Source organism: Balaenoptera borealis (genome assembly GCF_965194805.1).
Source record: "Balaenoptera borealis genome assembly, chromosome: 2".
NCBI classification, from domain to species: domain Eukaryota; kingdom Metazoa; phylum Chordata; class Mammalia; order Artiodactyla; family Balaenopteridae; genus Balaenoptera; species Balaenoptera borealis.
In genome coordinates this window covers 80133194-80153383 of record NC_138867.1, presented here as the reverse complement: position 1 = coordinate 80153383, position 20190 = coordinate 80133194, and the positions used below count along the sequence as shown (strand labels likewise).

The window sequence follows — 20190 nt, the reverse complement described above, 5'->3', positions numbered from 1 at the left end:
TATATTTCTTTTGAGAAAAGAAAAAATTAAAATTCAATTAAACCAAAATTGGTTCTCATAGGAGCATCAGGAACCAAGAAGACCCAACTGTCCTCAAACACTTTTTGTGAGGACAGACATTTTCAGTGTGGACTTTCAAAACCTGAACTGCCAGGAATTAAAACTGCAGCAGCAAGGTAAATAACACAGTTGAGAAGAGGAATTAGCAGACACTGCTTTCAGCACATATTGGCTCAGTTCCACCTCTAGATTAAACCAATCATATTATAGTGCATTTCATATATTCCCCTTTACTAAGAATATTTTCAAATGAAGAGAAACAGAAGGTATCATTTCATCAAGGTTGGAATGCTCTTTTCCTAGAACTTTTTACAGTGAGATTTGAAATTGAGTCACGTTGTTATAGACTAAATTTATTTATTCAATAAATTTTTGTGTGCCTATAGGGTGCTAAGGTTGCAAAAGTGATTTGTGTAACCAAGATCTCCACCCTCAATGGGGGATACATCTAATGTGGGATAAATATAAACAAAACAGTACTTATAGTATATAAAAAGTAGAGAATATCATTAAAACACATAAGTAGGGCATCTAACCTGTCTTGGGGTGAGGGAGGGCTCCTTAGAGCAAGCAATGGATGAGTTGAGATCTGAAGAGTGCATAGGAGTAAAACCAAGGAATCAGGAGGCAGGAGTGTTATTCCAGAAGAGAAAACACCATATGTAAAGGCCCAGAGACAAGAGGCAGTGCGGCATGTTTGAGTTGCTGAAACAATTTTTGTGCAGTGGAAGCAGAGAGTGCCAGGTAAGGACTTAGAAGGAAACGGCAATAGCAGGAAAATATGAGCAAGACTTTGGGGTGTGAATCTCAGAAAGAGTTTAAGAAACTGGCATATGAACTGAGCTAAAAAGTAGAGGGCTAATAAAAGCAGATTTCTTATTGTCCAATTATTTCTAATACCACCAAAAATTTATATACTATTGGGAGGTTTGCAAGATTTCCTTATTGGTCCCTTTTAAAAATAGGGAGATGGGTAAAGCAATCTACAGATAGAATGCAATCCCTATCAAATTACCAATGACATTTTTTACAGAACTAGAACAAAAAATCTTAAAATTTGTATGGAGACACAAAAGACCCCAAATAGCCAAAGCAACCTTGAGGGAAAAAAATGGAGCTGGAGGAATCAGACTCCCTGACTTCAGACTATACTACATAGCTACAGTAATCAAGACAATATGGTACTGGCATAAAAACAGAAATATAGATCAATGGAACAGGATAGAAAGCTCAGAGATAAACCCACGCACATATGGTCAACTAATCTATGACAAAGGAGGCAAGGATATACAATGGAGAAAAGACAGTCTCTTCAATAAGTGGTGCTGGGAAAACTGGACAGCTATATGTAAAAAAATGAAATTAGAACACTCCCTAACACCATACACAAAAATAAACTCAAAATGGATTAAAGACCTAAATGTAAGACCGGACACTATAAAATTCTTAGAGGAAAACACAGGAAGAACACTCTTTGACATAAATCACAGCAAGATTTTTTTGACCCACCTCTTAGAGTAATGGAAATAAAAACAAAAATAAACAAATGGGACCCAAGGAAACTTAAAAACTTTTGCAAAGCAAAGGAAACTATAAATAAGATGAAAAGACAAGCGGGAGAAAATATTTGCAAACGAATCAACAGACAAAGGATTAATCTCCAAAATATATAAACAGCTCATGCAGCTCAATATTAAAAAAACAAACAACCCAATCAAAAAATGGGCAGAAAGGGGCTTCCCTGGTGGCACAGTGGTTAAGAATCCACCTGCCAATGCAGGGGACACAGGTTCAAGCCCTGGTCCGGGAAGATCCCACATTCTGTGGAGCAACTAGGCCCGTGCGCCACAACTACTGAGCCTGCGCTCTAGAGCCCGTGAGCCACATCTACTGAGCCCAAGTGCCACAACTACTGAAGTCCACAAGCCTAGAGCCCATGCTCTGCAACAAGAGAAGCCACCGCAATGAGAAGCCCGCACACCGCAACGAAGAGTAGCCCCTGCTCACCACATCTAGAGGAAGCCCATGAGCAGCAACAAAGACCCAACAGAGCCAAAAATAAATAAAAATAAATTTAAAAAAAAAATGGGCAGAAGATCTAAACAGACATTTCTCCAAAGAAGATAGACAGATGTCCAAGAAGCACATGAAAAGCTGCTCAACATCACTAATTATTAGAGAAATGCAAATCAAAAGTACAGTGAGGTATCACCTCACACTGGTTAGAATGGGCATCATCAGAAAATCTACAAACAACAAATGCTGGAGACGGTGTGGAGAAAAGGGAACTCTCTTGCACCGTTGGCGGGAATGTAAACTGATATAGCCACTATGGAGAACAGTATGGAGGTTCCTTAAAAAACTAAAAATAGAACTACCATACGACCCAGCAATCCCACTACTGGGCATATACCTTGAGAAAACTATAATTCAAAAAGAGTCATGTACCACAATGTTCACTGCAGCTCTATTTACAATAGCCAGGACATGGAAGCAACCTAAGTGTCCATAGACAGATGAATGGATAAAGAAGATATGGCATATATATATACAATGGAATATTACTCAGCCATAAAAAGGAACGAAACTGGGTCATTTGTAGAGACGTGGATGGACCTAGAGACTGTCGTACAGAGTGAAGTAAGTCAGAAAGAGAAAAACAAATATCGTATATTAACGCATATATGTGGAACCTAGAAAAACAGTACAGATGAACTGGTTTGCAGGGCAGAAATAGAGACACAGATGCAGAGAACAAATGTATGGACACCAAGGGGGGAAAGCCGTGGGGAGGTGGGGTGGTGGGATGAATTGGGAGATTGGGATTGACATGTATACACTAATATGTATAAAATAGATAACTAATAAGAACCTGCTGTATAAAAATAAAATAAAATAAAATAAATAGGGAGATGGGATTATTTGTTCTCTCTTAGGTCAGAGACTATCCTTCCAGGGCCCACTTAAAGTATGAAGTTTTGTTTTTATCAAGAAGGCAGCACTTCCTTGTACCTCCAGCTATGCTGTATTAATCAAAGATATGATGACATCATCAATTGTACTTAGTGTTTTAAATAATGAAATTGTTGTTGTAACACTCCAGTTAGACTGAAATGCAACTGGTATGCTCATATATTTCAACTGGCCTTATAAGTTGTTACCACACAACAGAAGGGCAACTTGGAAATATGTATTAAACCACAAAAGGTAACACAGTCTTCATTTTTGAGATGCATTCCTATGAAATAGTGCATATAATGAGAAAGCATTTAAGAACTCAAATTTTATTGAGGCATTTTTTTTACAGATACAAATGGTAAATCAAGTGTCCAACAGTAAGAAAGATTAAGTCAATTAGTGCATACATTAAGTTAAAAAAAAAAGGTAAGATATAAAAATTACATGTACACAATATCAACCAAGTAAAAAAATATTTTAAAAAAATGACTAGAGGGCTTCCCTGGTGGCGCAGTGGTTGAGAATCTGCCTGCCAATGCAGGGGACATGGGTTCGAGCCCTGGTCTGGGAAGATCCCACATGCCACGGAGTAACTGGGCCCGTGAGCCACAATTACTGAGCCTGCGCGTCTGGAGCCTGTGCTCCGCAACAAGAGAGGCCGCGATGGTGAGAGGCCCGCGCACCGCGATGAAGAGTGGTCCCCACTTGCCGCAACTAGAGAAAGCCCTCGCACAGAAACGAAGACCCAACACAGCCATAAATAAATAAATAAATAAATAAATAAAAGAACGTGAATTTCTTTAAAAAAAAAAAAAGACTAGAAAGAAATAATCATGAGAGTAGTTACAATAGGGTAGTAAGATTTGTTCTCCATCTTCTGGTTTTATGTAATGTGGATATGTTATGCTTAAAAATTATTTTTTTCAATAGTAACATTAATAATGATAACTAACACTTACATAGCACATAACATGTGCCAGGCATTATTCTAGGTGCTTCATATAAATGAGCTCAATTAATCCTCACATAACACTATTACGCAAGTATAATCACTCTCTCCATTCTATAGCTCAGGGAAAGAGGCTCAGAGAGGTCACATAACTCACCTAAAATCATATGACTGAACCAGGCAATGTGGCTCCAAAGTCAGACTCTTACTAAGCTACACTCCCCTCTCAAAGATATAGGATTGAACAACAGATCCAAATTCAAACAAATTTTCCCTTTCCATGAATCTAAAGTATCACTAATGGTTCCTTCAGAACCCAAGAGCCTCATGTTTTCAGGATGTAAATTAAGAGGATACGTGGTGTAGCATTCAGTGGTATTTAACAGATGGTTAGAAACTACACTTCAATTTCTTTTTATAGACTCCTTGTGGGTCAGCATATACAATCTTTACATTTTATTATCCTCCCACAATCATAATTTCTTGCCCTATTTTCTCATTATCAAAAAATGTATACTATGTCTACAGGACATTTTGTAATAATTATTTACTACAAATCTGTCTCATGAATCAACCTTTGTCATGCATAAGAATCATCTAGGGTGCTTATTAAAATGCAGTCGCCTCAGCCCACCCCTAGAGGGTAGACAGCAGAGTATACTTTAAGAAACTGATCTACCACTTCTAACAAAATATTTATCTAGGATACAAAAACACAGCATTTGCTATTTTCTACCACAACTGCTAGCATATTCAGTGCAATTTTTTATACCTTATTTCACATGACTAAGAAAGACCAGTTTTATGCATGATACATAGACTCAATCTCACCTTAGTCACATTTTGTATAGGTGTCTCATAGAACCAGCTCAGAGAGCTGTGTACATTGGAAAGTGTAATCTCCTTTCTGCTGCTTGGTTAGATTTTTAGAAAATATGCTGTTTCTAATTTCATTTCAGAAAAGTGTTAAATATAGCCAAACCTGATTTCTTGTCCAGTAATGATACTGATCGATACTTTGAATAATTTCCTTCATCAGTGACATAGGATAGTGGAATATGCCACAGAGAGCTGTAAAAAGAAAATACTGGAAGATTATCACTCTCTCCAATATTTCAGTCAGTTACACATAATTCGTTGGGTGTTTTTTTTTTTTTTTTGGCAGGAAGGTGACATTTTTCAAGCTATTCCCAGAAAGGGATAATCTTGTTAGGTTTCTTAAGAACTTATGATTACAAAACATTTAAAAATAGTTTAACCTGAGGGTGCAAAAGAGATAGCGGGGAGAGAGCGTGGGCACTCACCTTGCATCTGAAGGCTGAATTTCAGGCTTCGTATTTAAAGAAAATCTTTCTTGTTGCACCAGAAGTTCCTTTCCTTTTCTTTGAACAGTCACTAAAGGAAATCCTTTCTGCAGGGTCCAGGTTTTCATCATTTTCCTTACGTCTAGTGTTTTGTTTGAGACCTATAGAAAAAAATAAATAAATAATTTTTGCTTTAACAGTCTAAAAATTTTATAGTACCTTTCCCTCTTTCTCTACCACATTCTATGGAGACTACATTTAATGGTAATACAAAAAAGAAGCACAAATGCTGAGTTGAATTTACATTTTTACTCTAGGTAATTGAGCAACTGCTAAAAGGAAAGTAACCTGGAATACAGCTAGGTGATAACTAAAGAGAGTGAGAGAGGAACTACGTTGAAAAAGCAGCACATATGCTATCAACCAACTGAGTGTTCACTAAAACCCCTAAGAAGATATAAGCACTCCTTCAGGTCACAATACTAACATTTAGAAGGTATGGATAATGATATACAGTCTAGAATCAGAAGCACTGCTACTCACTCCTGTGAATCAGCTAGGTCCAGATTTCTCTTTATTCCCCAGACCCTCTGCTTTCACAAATGTTAAAGTTCATCTTTTAAAGAGCTCATCCTGTGGGAGTGCCTGGGAGCAGGAGCCGCAGCAGCAGAGGAGTGAAATATAAACAGGTCGCCTGCCTGGACTTTAGGTCTCTCTAGAGAACAGCAGTGAATGTTTTTCATGGTCACATACCCCTTTTTCCTATAAAATACATGAATTTATCTACAAAATCTAGAATCCACTGTCAGAGGTTCACAGACCCTCCAAAGCTCACTGTCCCTAAGACATCTGGTGTCAATGATTAAGAAGCAATTTTTGAACTATCTCTTTGAAGCAGGTGAGCTAAATTTACGATTCAAATTATTTTTCTAGATGACCTATGGATCTGCAAGCAACTCAAATCATCAAGTAGTTAAAATGTTTTGTAATATCACGCCACTATGGCAGGCCTTACACCTCAGTCGACATACGCCTATTTATTTAGAGCCGAAAAGGATGGAGAAAATCTTCCCAAATGCTTTGTGATATTAACCTTATGTTTCTCATGGCTCTGACCTATTTATTTCTGGACAAGAGGTTGGGAAGAAAACAAGCTTGCCCCAAAGCAAGGCATGTTTGGGTCTCTGAAACAGAACTGAAATGAAGAGTCCGGTGCAGAATTTGATGTGGATGCTGAAAAGCCTGAGGATAATGTTAAGGGGCTACGTCTGGATAGGAAAACACTGTGATGCAAAAGTTGAAGTCAGTGAGGAAGGCAGAAATATATTCTAAACGTCAGGAGATAATACAATGAGTATAAAGCAAATAATGTGGCTTTCATTTGAAATGCTACTACCTGGTAAGAGGAAAAACAATGATTTAGAAGCAACTCTTAGGTAATAAGGACTGATCCTTCTTCTCAAAAAGAACTCAAGAGAGTAGGGAAGATATATCTTCTGGGAAAAGGGTTAACAATTAGAAGATACCAAATTTCAGAGAAGGCAAGGGAGCAGAGACAGCACATGGAAAAGATCCAGAGCAGGGGTTCTTAACCCAGGATCCATAAAACTTTGAATCTGTGTGTGATATTTTGCATATCTGTGGTTTTTTGGGGGCATATGTCCAGAACTGTCATCAAATTTTCAGATATGTCTGTGATCTTCCAAAACATTAAAAACCATTGATCTAGTTCAGGGTAACAAATTCAAACGCTTATAAGGGCTATGCCGTCAGCATATGTGCACCATGCAGGCTGGGTTCACACACTGTTAGGAAGCATAACTTGTAACTGATTACACTGCTTGCTAGAATTCTAGGCACAACAAAATCCAAGCAGCAAAATGATCCAAGGGCAGTACGGAGCCATGGCAGCCAGACTGTGATACCTCATCTAATTTAGAGGAACATGGCCACGAAAGATAGGAGGATTCATAGGGCAGAGTATAGAGCAAAAAACCATGAATGTAAGGTAGAAAGACTGCAAAAACATAAGGAAAGGAAAAGAGATTTTTGAAAAAAAAATCAAATAATGAAAACATAATAATATACACTAATTCAGAAAAGAGAACTTTCTTACAAAGTAGGCATGGAGATTAAGATATAGACTAAAGATGCTTACACAAGGCCTCATGCAATTTTTTCAACAATTAAGACCAGGACTTCCATTTCATGACTTTTAATTCTGTGCTCTTATTCATAAATATTTATATACTAAGCTCCATTCCCCTCTCTCTTAAATAACTATCCTTGGTACCACAGCTTATTTACATACTTGATAAAAACATAAATAGAAGAACTCCTCTCTTCTTAGTTTAAGAGCTAAATAAAATATCCAGGTCACTTACCTCATTAAAACTATCCCACAGATCATCACTGTGAATGGATGCATAGCTATGATTATGTAGGTAAAGAACAATAGCATGTTGAAATACATCTTCACTAAGGTAAGTTTTCAGCATCAACAACAGAGAAGCTCCCTATTCAAAAAAAAAGCAAAGAAGGGAAGAAAATAATAGAATACAATAGATTTATAGAGATAAGAATCTAAGATTCAAAATATAATCACTGTAAGCAAATACTTTCATAACCCAGTGATAATACACTGTTATTTAGTCTCATATAACCAGTTGTGTACTATGTTGAAATTGTCTTAAAAATTATTTTAAGAGGTTTGAAAAAGAATTAATGGAGTAAATTCCTATTTGCACTAATTCTTCTATGAGCCATTTTGTGTGGTCTCTCACTCACTATTTCAGTGTTAGTGTTAAAAAGTTAAGTGTTTTGGGTTTCCCTGGTGGCGCAGTGGTTAAGAACCCACCTGCCAATGCAGGGGACACGGGTTTGAGCCCTGGTCCAGGAAGATCCCACATGCTGTGGAGCAACTAAGCCTGGGCACCACAACTACTGAGCCTGCGCTCTAGAGCCTGTGAGCCACGACTACTGAGCCTGCGTGGCACACCTACCGAAGCCCGTGTGCCTAGAGCCCGTGCTCCGCAATGAGAAGCCACCACAATGAGAAGCCCGCGCACTGAAATGAAGAGTAACCCCCGCTCACCACAACTAGAGAAAGCCCACGCGCAGCAATGAAGACCCAATGAAGCCAAAGATAAATAAAATAAATAAATTAATTAAAAAAAAAAGTTGTGTTTTTACATACATATATGTTTTTAAATTGGGGTATAGTTGCTTTACAATGTTGTGTTAGTTTCTGCTGTACAATTAAGTGAATCAGCTGTATGTATACATATATCCCCTCCCTCTTGGACCTCCCTCCCACGCCCCCATCCCACCCATCTAGGTTACCACAGAGCACCGAGATGAATGGATAAAGAAGATGTGGTACATATATAAAATGGAATATTACTCAGCCTTAAAAAGGAACGAAATTGGGTCATTTGTAGAGACATGAATGGACCTAGAGCCTGCCATACAGAGTGAAGTAAGTCAGAAAGAGAAAAACAAATATTGTATATTAACGCATATATGTGGACTCTGGAAAAATGGTACAGATGAACCTATCTGTAGGACAAGTATAAATATATTTTTAATTTAAAACATGCCAAATTTTCTGTGGCATTCCCCACCCCTATCTCCAATGCTTAAAGCACACTGCTGGAGACAATAAAGTAGCTGAACTCTCAAAGGTCTCTTTGCTAGGGAGTACATTAATTTCAAATTTTAGTATGTCATGCTGCTGAAGTTGTTTTCAAGACCTCTCTTCTTCCTGCAGACTCACTTCAAATATGTTTGGAATATATGAATGTACATATAGGGTAGAAAGCATACACTAAAAATTCAGAGTCAGACATGCAACTGTTAAGGCCACACTATACTCACTGATGCACGTCATATTCTCCAGTCTTAAAATAACCGCCTCCTCTGTGAAGCCTTCCTTGATTTGAGACACAAATCGTATTTCTCCATATTCAAAAGCAATTTATACCACACTTCCAGCAACTGCTATAGATATATTTTTATTTCCTCTTCTAGACTGTAAGTTAATTTAGGGAAAAACTGAAAAGCTCAATTCCTATGACTAAAATAATGCCTGGTACATAGGAGGCACTCAAATACTTTTTGAATGAATTTCACTTCTGATAAAAATGTAGCAATGTTAAGTCATCAAGATTATCAGATACACATAACTGAACTTAATACCTATTACTTAATACCTATTACTCTCTTATTTCTGTATCACACTTCAGTGCTACTATAAATTTAGATGCTCATTCTTTTTTTTGTTTTTTTTTTTTTTAATCTTTATTGGAGTATAACTGCTTTACAATGTTGTGTTAGTTTCTGCTATATAACAAAGTGAATCAGCTATACGTATACATATATCCTCATATCCCCTCCCTCTTGTGTCTCCCTCCCACCCTCCCTATCCCACCCCTCTAGGTGGTCACACAGCACCAAGCTGATCTCCCTGTGCTAAGCAGCTGCTTCCCACTAGCTATCTATTTTACATTTGGTAGTGTATATATGTCAATGCTACTCTCTCACTTCGTCCCAGCTTACCCTTCCCGCTCTGTGTGTCCTCAAGTCCATTCTCTACGTCTGCGTCTTTATTCCTGTCCTGTCCCAGGTTCCTCAGAACCATTTTTTTTTCTCTAAGATTCCATATATATGTGTTAGCATACGGTATTTGTTTTTCTCTTTCTGACTTACTTCACTCTGTATGACAGACTCTAGGTCAATCCACCTCACTACAAATAACTCAATTTCGTTTCTTTTTATGGCTGAGTAATATTCCATTGTATATAGGTGCCACATCTTCTTTATCCATTCATCTGTTGATGGACACTTAGGTTGCTTCCATATCCTGGCTACTGTAAATAGCACTGCAATGAACATTGTGGTACATGACTCCTTTTGAATTACGGTTTTCTCAGGGTATATGCCCAGTAGTGGGATTGCTGGGTCATATGGTAGTTCTATTTTTATTTTTTTAAGGAACCTCCATACTGTTCTCCATAGTGTCTGTATCAATTTACATTCCCACCAACAGTGAAAGAGGGTTCCCTTTTCTCCACACCCTCTCCAGCATATACTGTTTGTAGATTTTTGGATGATGGCCATTCTGACCGGTGTGAGGTGATACCTCAGTGTAGTTTTGATTTGCATTTCTCTAATGATTAGTGATGTTGAGCATCCTTTCATGTGTTTATTGGCAATCTGTATATCTTCTTTGGAGAAATGTCTATTTAGGTCTTCTGCCCATTTTTGGATTGGGTTGTTTTTTTTTTGATATTGAGCTGCATGAGCTGCTTGTATAATTTGGAGATTAATCCTTTGTCAGTTGCTTCATTTGCAAATATTTTCTCCCATTCTGAGGGTTGTCTTTTCATCTTGTTTATGGTTTCCTTTGCTGTGCAAAAGCTTTGAAGTTTCATTAGGTCCCATTTGTTTATTTTTATTTCCATTTCTCTAGGAGGTGTGTCAAAAAGGATCTTGAAGTGATTTATGTCATAGAGTGTTCTGCCTACGTTTTCCTCTACGAGTTTTATAGTGTCTGGCCTTACATTTAGGTCTTTAATCCAGTTTGAGTTTATTTTTTATAGGTGTTAGGCAGTGTTCTAATTTCATTCTTTTACATGTAGCTGTCTAGTTTTCCCAGCACCACTTATTGAAGAGGCTGTCTTTTCTCCATTGTATATTCTTGACTCCTTTATCAAAGATAAGGTGACCATATGTGTGTGTGTTTAACTCTGGATTTTCTATACTGTTCCACTGAACTATATTTCTATTTTTGTGCCAGTACCATACTGTCTTGATTACTGTAGCTTTGTAGTATAGTCTGAAGTCAGGGAGCCTGATTCTTCCAGCTCTGTTTTTCTTTCTCAAGATTGCTTTGGCTATTTGGGGTCTTCTGTGTTTCCATACAAATTGTGAAACTGTTTGCTCTAGTTCTGTGAAAAATGCCATTGGTAGTTTGATAGGCATTGCACTGAATCTGTAGATTGCTTTGGGTAGTATAGTCATTTTCACAATGTTGATTCTTCCAATCCAAGAACACGGTATATCTCTCCATCTGTTTGTATCATCTTTAACTTCTTTCATCAGTGTCTTATAGTTTTCTGCATACAGGTCTTTTGTCTCCTTAGGTAGGTTTATTCCTAGGTATTTTATTTTTTGGTTGCAATGGTAAATGGGAGTGTTTCCTTAATTTCTCTTTCAGATACTTCATCATTAGTGTATAGGAATGCAAGAGATTTCTGTGCATTAATTTTGTATCCTGCAACTTTACCAGATTCATTGATTAGCTCTAGTAGTTTTCTGGTAGCATCTTTAGGATTCTCTATGTATAGTATCATGTCATCTGCAAACAGTGACAGCTTTACTTCTTCTTTTCTGATTTGGATTCCTTTTATTTCTTTGTCTTCTCTGACTGCTGTGGCTAAAACTTGCAAAATTATGTTGAATAATAATGGTGAGAGTGGGCAACCTTGTCTTGTTCCTGATCTTAGTGGAAATGGTTTCAGTTTTTCACCACTGAGAACAATGTTGGCTGTGGGTCTGTCATATATGGCCTTTATTATGTTGCGGTAAGTTCCCTCTATGCCTACTTCTAGAGGGTTTTTATCATAAATGTGTGTTCAATATTGTCAAAAGCTTTTTCTGCATCTATTGAGATGATCATATGGTTTCTCCTTCAGTTTGTTAATATGGTTTATCACATTGATTGATTTGCGTATACTGAAGAATCCTTGCATTCCTGGGATAAACCCCACCTGATCATGGTGTATGATCCTTTTAATGTGCTGTGGGATTCTGTTTGCTAGTATTTTGTTGAGGATTTTTGCGTCTATGTTCGTCAGTGATATTGGCCTGTAGTTTTCTTTCTTTGTGACATCTTTGTCTGGTTTTGGTATCAGGGTGATGGTGGCCTCGTAGAATGAGTTGGGGAGTGTTCCTCCCTCTGCTCTATTTTGGAAGAGTTTGAGAAGGATAGGTGTTAACTCTTCTCTAAATGTTTGATAGAATTCACCTGTGAAGCCATCTGGTCCTGGCCTTTCGTTTGTTCGAAGATTTTAAATCACAGTTTCAATTTCAGTGCTTGTGATTGGTCTGTTCATATTTTCTATTTCTTCCTGGTTCAGTCTCGGAAGGTTGTGCTTTTCTAAGAATTTGTCCATTTCTTTCAGGTTGTCCATTTTATTGGCATAGAGTTGCTTGTAGTAAACTCTCATGATCCTTTGTATTTCTGCAGTGTCAGCTGTTACTTCTCGTTTTCCATTTCTAATTCTGTTGATTTCAGTCTTCTCCCTTTTTTTCTTGATGAGCCTGGCTAATGGTTTATCAATTTTGTTTATCTTCTCAGAGAACCAGCTTTTAGTTTTATTGATCTTTGCAATTGTTTCCTTCATTTCTTTTTCATGTATTTCTGATCTGATCTTTTATGATTTCTTTCCTTCTGCTAACTTTGGGTTTTCTTTGTTCTTCTTTCTCTAATTGCTTTAGGTGTAAGGTTAGGTTGTTTATTTGAGATGTTTCTTGTTTCTTGAGGTAGGATTGTATTGCTATAGTCTTCCCTCTTAGAACTGCTTTTGCTGTATCCCATAGGTTTTGGGTTGTCGTGTTTTCATTGTCATTTGTTTCTAGGTATTTTTTGGTTTCCTCTTTGATTTCTTCAGTGATCTCTTGGTTATTAAGTAGTATATTGTTTAGCCTCCATGTGTTTATATTTTTTACAGAGTTTTTCCTGTAATTGATATCTAGTCTCACAGCATTGTGGTCGGAAAAGATACTTGATACAATTTCAATTTTCTTAAATTTACCGAGACTTGATTTGTGACCCAAGATATGAACTATCCTGGAGAATGTTCCATGAGCACTTGAGAAGAAAGTGTGTTCTGTTGTTTTTGGATGGAATGCCCTTAAATATCAATTAAGTCCATCTTGTTTAATGTATCATTTCAATATTGTGTTTCCTTATTTATTTTCATTTTGGATGATCTGTCCATTGGTGAAACTGGGATATTAAAGCCCCCTACTATGATTGTGTTACTGTCGATTTCCCCTTTTATGGCTGTTAGCATTTGCCTTATGTATTGAGGTGCTCCTATGCTGGGTGCATAAGTATTTACAATTGTTATATCTTCTTCTTGGATTGATCCCTTGATCACTATGTAGTGTCCTTCTTTGTCTCTTGTAATAATCTTTATTTTAAAGTCTGTTTTGTCTGATATGAGAATGGCTACTCCAGCTTTCTTTTGATTTCCATTTACATGGAATATCTTTTTCCATCCCCTCACTTTCAGTCTGTATGTGTCCCTAGGTCTGAAGTGGGTCTCTTGTAGACAGAATATATACGGGTCTTGTTTTTGTATCCATTCAGCCAGTCTATGTATTTTGGTGGGAGCATTTAATCCATTTACATTTAAGGTAATTATCGATATGTATGTTCCTATTACCATTTTCTTAATTGTTTTGGGTTTGTTTTTGTAGGTCTTTTCCTTCTGTTGTGTTTCCGGCCTAGAGAAGTTCCTTTACCATTTGTTGTAAAGCTGGTTTGGTGGTGCTGAATTTTCTTAACTTTTGCTTGTCTGTAAAGGTTTTAATTTCTCCGTCAAATCTGAATGAGATCCTTGCTGGGTAATCTTGGTTGTAGGTTTTTCCCTTTCATCACTTTAAATATGTCCTGCCACTCCCTTCTGTCTTGCAGAGTTTCTGCTGAAAGATCAGCTATTAACCTTATGGGCATTCCCTTGTATGTAATTTGTTGCTTTTCCCTTGCTGCTTTTAATATTTTTTCTTTGTATTTAGTTTTTGATAGATAGAGTAATATGTGTCTTGGCATGTTTCTCCTTGGATTTATCCTGTATGGGACTCTCTGCCCTTCCTGGACTTGATTGACTATTTCCTTTCCCATGTTAGGGAAGTTTTCAACTATAATCTCTTCAAATATTTTCTCAGACTCTTTCTTTTTCTGTTCTTCTTCCAGGACCACTATAAGTCGAATGTTAGTGCATTTAATGTTGTCCCAGAGGTCTCTGAGACTGTCCTCATTCTTTTCATTCTTTTTTCTTTATTCTGCTCTGCAGTAGTTATTTCCCCTATTTTATCTTCCAGGTCACTTATCTGTTATTCTGCCTCAATTATTCTGCTCTTGATTCCTTCTAGAGAATTTTAAATTTTATTTATTGTGTTGTTCGTCATCATTTGTTTTCTCTTTCGTTCTTCTAGGTCCTTGTTAAACATTTCTTGTATTTTCTCCATTCTATTTCCAAGATTTTGGCTCATCTTTAACTATCATTACTCTGAATTCTTTTTCAGGTAGACTGCCTATTTCCTCTTCATTTGTTTGGTCTGGTGGGTTTTTACCTTGCTCCTTCATCTGCTGCATATTTCTCTGTGTTCTCATTTTGTTTAACTTACTGTGTTTGGGGTCTCCTTTTTGCAGGCTGCAGGTTTGTAGTTCCTGTTGTTTTTAGTGTCTGCCGCCAGTTAGTGAGGTTGTTTCAGTGGCTTGTGTAAGCTTCCTGGTGGTGGGGACTGGTGCCTGTGTTCTGGTGGGTGGGGCTGGATCTTGTCTTTCTGGTGGGCAGGACCACGTCCGGTGGTGTGTTTTGGGGTGTCTGTGAACTTAGTATGATTTTAGGCAGCCTTTCTGTTAATGGGTGGGGTTGTGTTCCTATCTTGCTAGTTGTTTGGCATGGGGTGTCCAGCACTGGAGTCCGCTGACAGTTGGGTGGAGCTGGGTCTTAGCGTTGAGACAGAGATCTCTGGCAGAACTCTCGCCTATTGATATTACATGGGGCTGGGAGGTCTCTGGTGGTCCAATGTCCTGAACTCCCTTGTCCCACCTCAGAGGCTCAGGCCTGACACCACGCCAGAGCACCAAGATCCTGTCAGCCACACGGCATGTGAGGACACAGCAAGAAGACAGCTGTCTACAATCCAGGAAGAGAGCTCTCACTAAGAACCAAATTGGCCAGCACCTTGATTTTGGACTTTCACTGTCCAGAACTCCAAACACTGGAACTCCACACTCCAGAGGCCCTCCTCTGGATGTGCTGTCTCTCCCTTTCTGGGCATGTCCTCTAAATGCTCATTCTTGTTCCCAATAGATCCCCTTCTCTCCTGCATCATTAACTTTCCCTCTCTACTGTAACATTCCATTAGCAAAAACTATGTATCAGTCCTCATTTTAAACAAATAAGATGCCCTTCCTTTCCTTAACCCTGTGCCTCCTCCAATTATCACCCTGTTTCTTGTTCCTCCTTTGAAGTAAACTCCTTAAAAGAGTTGTCTGCATTTGCCACCTCCATTTGCTCTGTTTCCATTTTCTCTTGAGCCATCTTCCAACCATCACTCCACTGAAAGTGGTTTTATCAAGGTCACTGGTGAATCTCATGGTGTCAAACCAATGTCAATTCTCAGGCTCACCTTTATCAACCTACTAGTAGCATTTGATATGACTGATCACCCACTCCTCCTTGAAAGTCTTTCTGCACTTGGCCTTGGCACACCACTCTTGATTCCTCCCCTATTCACTAGCCATCCCTTTCTGTCTCTTCTGTAGGATCCTCCTTATTTTCTCAAGGACTAAATTTTGGTGCCCCTGGCATTAAATCTTCAGACTTCTTTTCTTCTCTAAATTTACTTCCTAGATGATCTTCTCAACCCCAGGGGTTTTAAATGACCTGCAAATTTATATATCTAACCAGACTTCCCCTCAATTCCAGACTCATATCCAACTACACGCCTATTATCTCCACTTATGCACCTCAGACTTACTCAAAAATTGAACTTTTTTTTCTTCTTGCCCCAAATCTACTCTTCCAATAATCTTCTCATTTCAGCAAATAACAACTCCATTTTTCCAACTGTTCAGGCAAAAATCTTAAAGTCGTCCTTGACTCCTCTCTTAATTCCACATCTAATCCATTAGCAAATTCTACTGGATTAACGTTTACCATATATTCCAAAACCAACCATTGCTCATCACTTTCAGTACTATCACCCTTGTCCATGCCACCAATATCTTGCCACTGGTCTATTACAGCAACCTCCTAACTAGTCATCTTGATTCCATATGATGTTGAAGGCCGATTTAAAAAAAAAAAAATCATACTATGGTACTTCCCTCATCAAATGGCTTTTCATCCCACTTTGCAAAAAATCAAGGTCCTTACTATGTCTAATAAGATGATCTACAATGATCTGGCCCCTTATAATCCTTCTCACTTCATCTACTACTTTCCCCTGTGTTTATTCCACTCCAGACACGTTGGCTCCTTGCTGGTGCTTGAACCTGCCAACCAATCTTCATCTCAAGCTGTGTGGGTCCCCAAGACAAGTCCCAGGTATGATGACGTGTTAGGAAGACTCACAGGACTCAGTAGTCATATTCACCACTATGATTTATTACTGTGAAAGGACATGAAGCTAAATCAGCTAAGGGAAAAAGTTCATGGGGTGAACAAGTACAAGCTTCCAGGAGTCCTCTGCAGTGGAGTCAGACAGGATGCACTTAATTCTCCCAGGAACGAGTTGTGACAACATGTATGAAATGTTGTCTATCAGGGAAGTTCATCAGAGACTCAGTACCCGGGATTTTTATTGGGGGCTAGTCATGGAAGTGTCCTCTGCCTAGCAAGTACCAAAACTCCAGACTCCCAGAAGGAAAACAGATGTTTAGCATAAACCACATTGTCTGTACAAACAGTGTGGGCACAGTGAGTCATTCTTATCAGGGAATGGTGGAAACTCTCCCCAAATCCAAGTTGCCAGATACCAGCCAAGAGCCAGCCTTACAATTATGCCTTTCTAAGGATAGCAGTCTCAGGCCTACTACGTTAACTCATTTCTGCACACAAGCCCTATGCACTGGTTATTTCCTCTGCCTGGAACATTCTTCCCCCAGAAGTCCACATGCCTTGTTCCCTCACATCCTCCAGATGGTATTCAAATATCACCTTATCAGTGATCTTCCCCAGCCATCTTATATAAAACAGCATTTCCTTTGTCATTCTCATGTCCCTTACCATGCTTTATTTTCATATTAGCACTAATCACCAAACAAAATATCTATTTATTTATTCATTTGTATTGTGTCTGTACCTATCTCTGACCCCTGAAATAGAAGCTTCATGGTACAAGTGACATAGGCCGCCTTATTTCCTGATGTATCCCCAGCACCTAGGACAATGTTAGGTACATGGTTGGTACTTGTACGATTTCCTAAATGACTGAATTCTCACAAGGCAACTCGCATCAGAATTAGGCTTGCAGATCATGAAGATCAAAGAGAACATGTCTGTCAAACACATTTCCCTAGTGACACTTACTACTTCTTACACACAATAATGGTAAATTATCCAGTGTCCTATTTTTCTCTGTTATGTGGGATATTTGCCAGATTCCCAATTCTGAAATAAGTAGTTCCCATGCTGACAGGGATAAGGTATGCTGTGGAGACAACATGCTCAGAAGACACTGAATTCTGGGTTTGGAAGGTGGGGGTCAGAGGAAGAAAGAGCTCTGTAGCAAGAGATCCTGAAATAACTGTTCTGTATAAGAAAAGAATTGCAAGTTGTAAAATTTTCTTTATTGGCAGGTCCTGTATGGGCTTTAAAAATCACAACACATAGCAGTAGCTCTAATTGGATTACATTTAATATAGCTAATTGAACTCTTGATTTCCTTATTTATTAACAGTACTGCCATTCTCCCTGCCAGTCAGGCTTGAACCTGGAACACATTTCTGCCTCCTTCTTTACCCGCTTTTCCCTGTCACTAAGTCCTTCAAGTACTTCCCTACACTTAGGGTTTTTTCACACCCATCATTTCCCTTCTACTCTCACTACCACTCCTAATTTTAAACTTTTACCATTTCATGCTTGTACTTCAGCAGCAATTTCCTGATTTTAGGTCTCTTTCCACTGAAATCTACTTTATAAACTGAAACAAATTAATTTTCCTAAATAGTCACTTGATCAAGCCATTCCTCTACTGAAAAATCTTTTAAAGCTTCCCACTGATTACAGAAAAAGTCCAGATTCCTGATGGCATTCAGGACCTTCTACAACTGAGCCCCAACCTACCCTTCTCATCTTTCCCCTACTCTACATGTGGCTTCCACTGCAAACATTTGCTACCTAAACAAAATTTCCCTGCCCATTAGTATTCCTGACTTTTTCTTTGCAGACCTCATCATCCCACTCTTGCCCTATTGTTCCCATTCCTCTTTACCTATATTCTTCCTATTATTTAATTCATCTCAATTTCCATTTTCCTCCAAAAAATTTCTCTCCATAATCCCAGGCAAAAATACTCTGTACCATTCAATTAGCACGTACTATCTCTTACTGCTTCACAAGTACTTACCACCTAAACTTTGAGTTTCTTGATGACATGAACTCATATGTTCTGTATATCTTCCTCTCTGTCCAGGACAAGAATTCAATTTATTGATCTTAATCTGATAGCCAGACTAAGGAGGTCAACAAGCTGTAACATTCAGCCCTCCCTCCCTACACAAATGTGAGTGGCACTGATATCCCTATCCTGTTCTCTTACGATGATCCTAATCAGGTTTCTATGTTTCTGTTTTTGCTTCACCCCAAACCTGGAGTCTATGTTTCTAATTCTACAACAAAATCTTCAATTCTTAAAAATCTCCTTTTGCTTACTTGTTTTGGCAATTCTGACTTTGGAACACACCTCAATCCTGAATAACACAGCCAAGGGCTTAGAACCTTCCCTGGACGTATTCTACCTGCAAATCTGGACAGTGATCCAACTTCAAAAAATACATTATTATAAGATCTGGTTAACTACCCAGAATACTAGTTAGAGAACTTAAAACAAGAGACAGAGAAAGAAAGAAAAACCCATATAAAGTTAAGACCAAGATTTAAATAGAAGCAAACATCTTAAAGTTTAACAGGATACCTGAAAATTTCACCTATTTAATCTTTAAAATAATCTAAATCAAGCAGCTTGCTCACATATGAAATTAATTTGTAACCTACTCCAGGTACTTTTTGTGCATAGCAATACCTTAAAATAGGAAAGAGAATCAAACGTTTCTTCAATCTGTTCTGAAGACTGAACAGATAATGATGATATTGGATGAGATGAATTCAAGGAATCTCTCTTCAGGGTTTTAAATCGAGCATCTAAGAAATCTTCATACTAGCAAAAAATGAAACAGATTAAGAAACCATGAATAGTATTAAAGACAGAGGCAAGTATAGTAATTATTTATATGAATTAGACTAATTACTGTTTAAGGTCATTATAAAAAATTAACTAGCTTCACTAAACTTCAGAAATAAGCTTTTGAAAATGTAGGAAGAATGTGACATTTATGCATATTCCTTACATTTGAAAGTAGAATTATAACCTCCTGGCCCCATGAAAAACAGGGTTTCCTAAACAACAGTATAAGCTGAGAATTTATTACGAAAGCAACCAAATGCTAAATCCAGATATTCAAAATGAATATTTAAAAATGGCTAGTGTATATCTGTAAAACAAAATCTGAAATAAAAAAAATAGGAACTGTTCCTTAAGCTGATTTCTCATACATAATCCAGCTTTTCTGTTAAGATAATATACATTTCCCTTAACTAAGGTTCATTCGAAGTAAAATATAACTCTTAAACAGCAAGAAGTCTGAGAGCTCAGTAGATGAGCTCCTCTAGAATGTATATTAGAAGTTTTTAAACATTCTGGGCACCACCAAGTGGTGAAACTGTATATCTCTTTGCTTAATTAAGTAGCATACACAGATATAGAATACCTTGTGTATTAATATTCTAGCTTAAAATGAGTTCATTTTACCACCTGAAATTTTTGAACAGGCCCTACATAAAAATTTCAAATTGAAAGCTCTAACAGTACTCTTTTTTTAAAAAAATTTTTATTGGA

At 37.8% G+C, this 20190-nt stretch overlaps 1 protein-coding gene across 2 annotated transcripts in view; it reads right to left on the bottom strand.

Moving 5' to 3' along the window:
* The window catches only part of LNPEP (leucyl and cystinyl aminopeptidase), a 116940-nt gene that overhangs the window by 23308 nt on the left and 73442 nt on the right, over window positions 1-20190 (bottom strand). For both annotated transcript variants that reach the window (XM_082375716.1, XM_082375717.1), the window contains 4 exons: window positions 19318-19452; window positions 7656-7787; window positions 5272-5432; window positions 4950-5038 (listed from right to left, as the gene is read on the bottom strand). In XM_082375716.1, the coding sequence (XP_082231842.1) occupies window positions 4950-5038; window positions 5272-5432; window positions 7656-7787; window positions 19318-19452 (517 nt within the window). The remainder of the gene's footprint in view (window positions 1-4949; window positions 5039-5271; window positions 5433-7655; window positions 7788-19317; window positions 19453-20190) is intronic.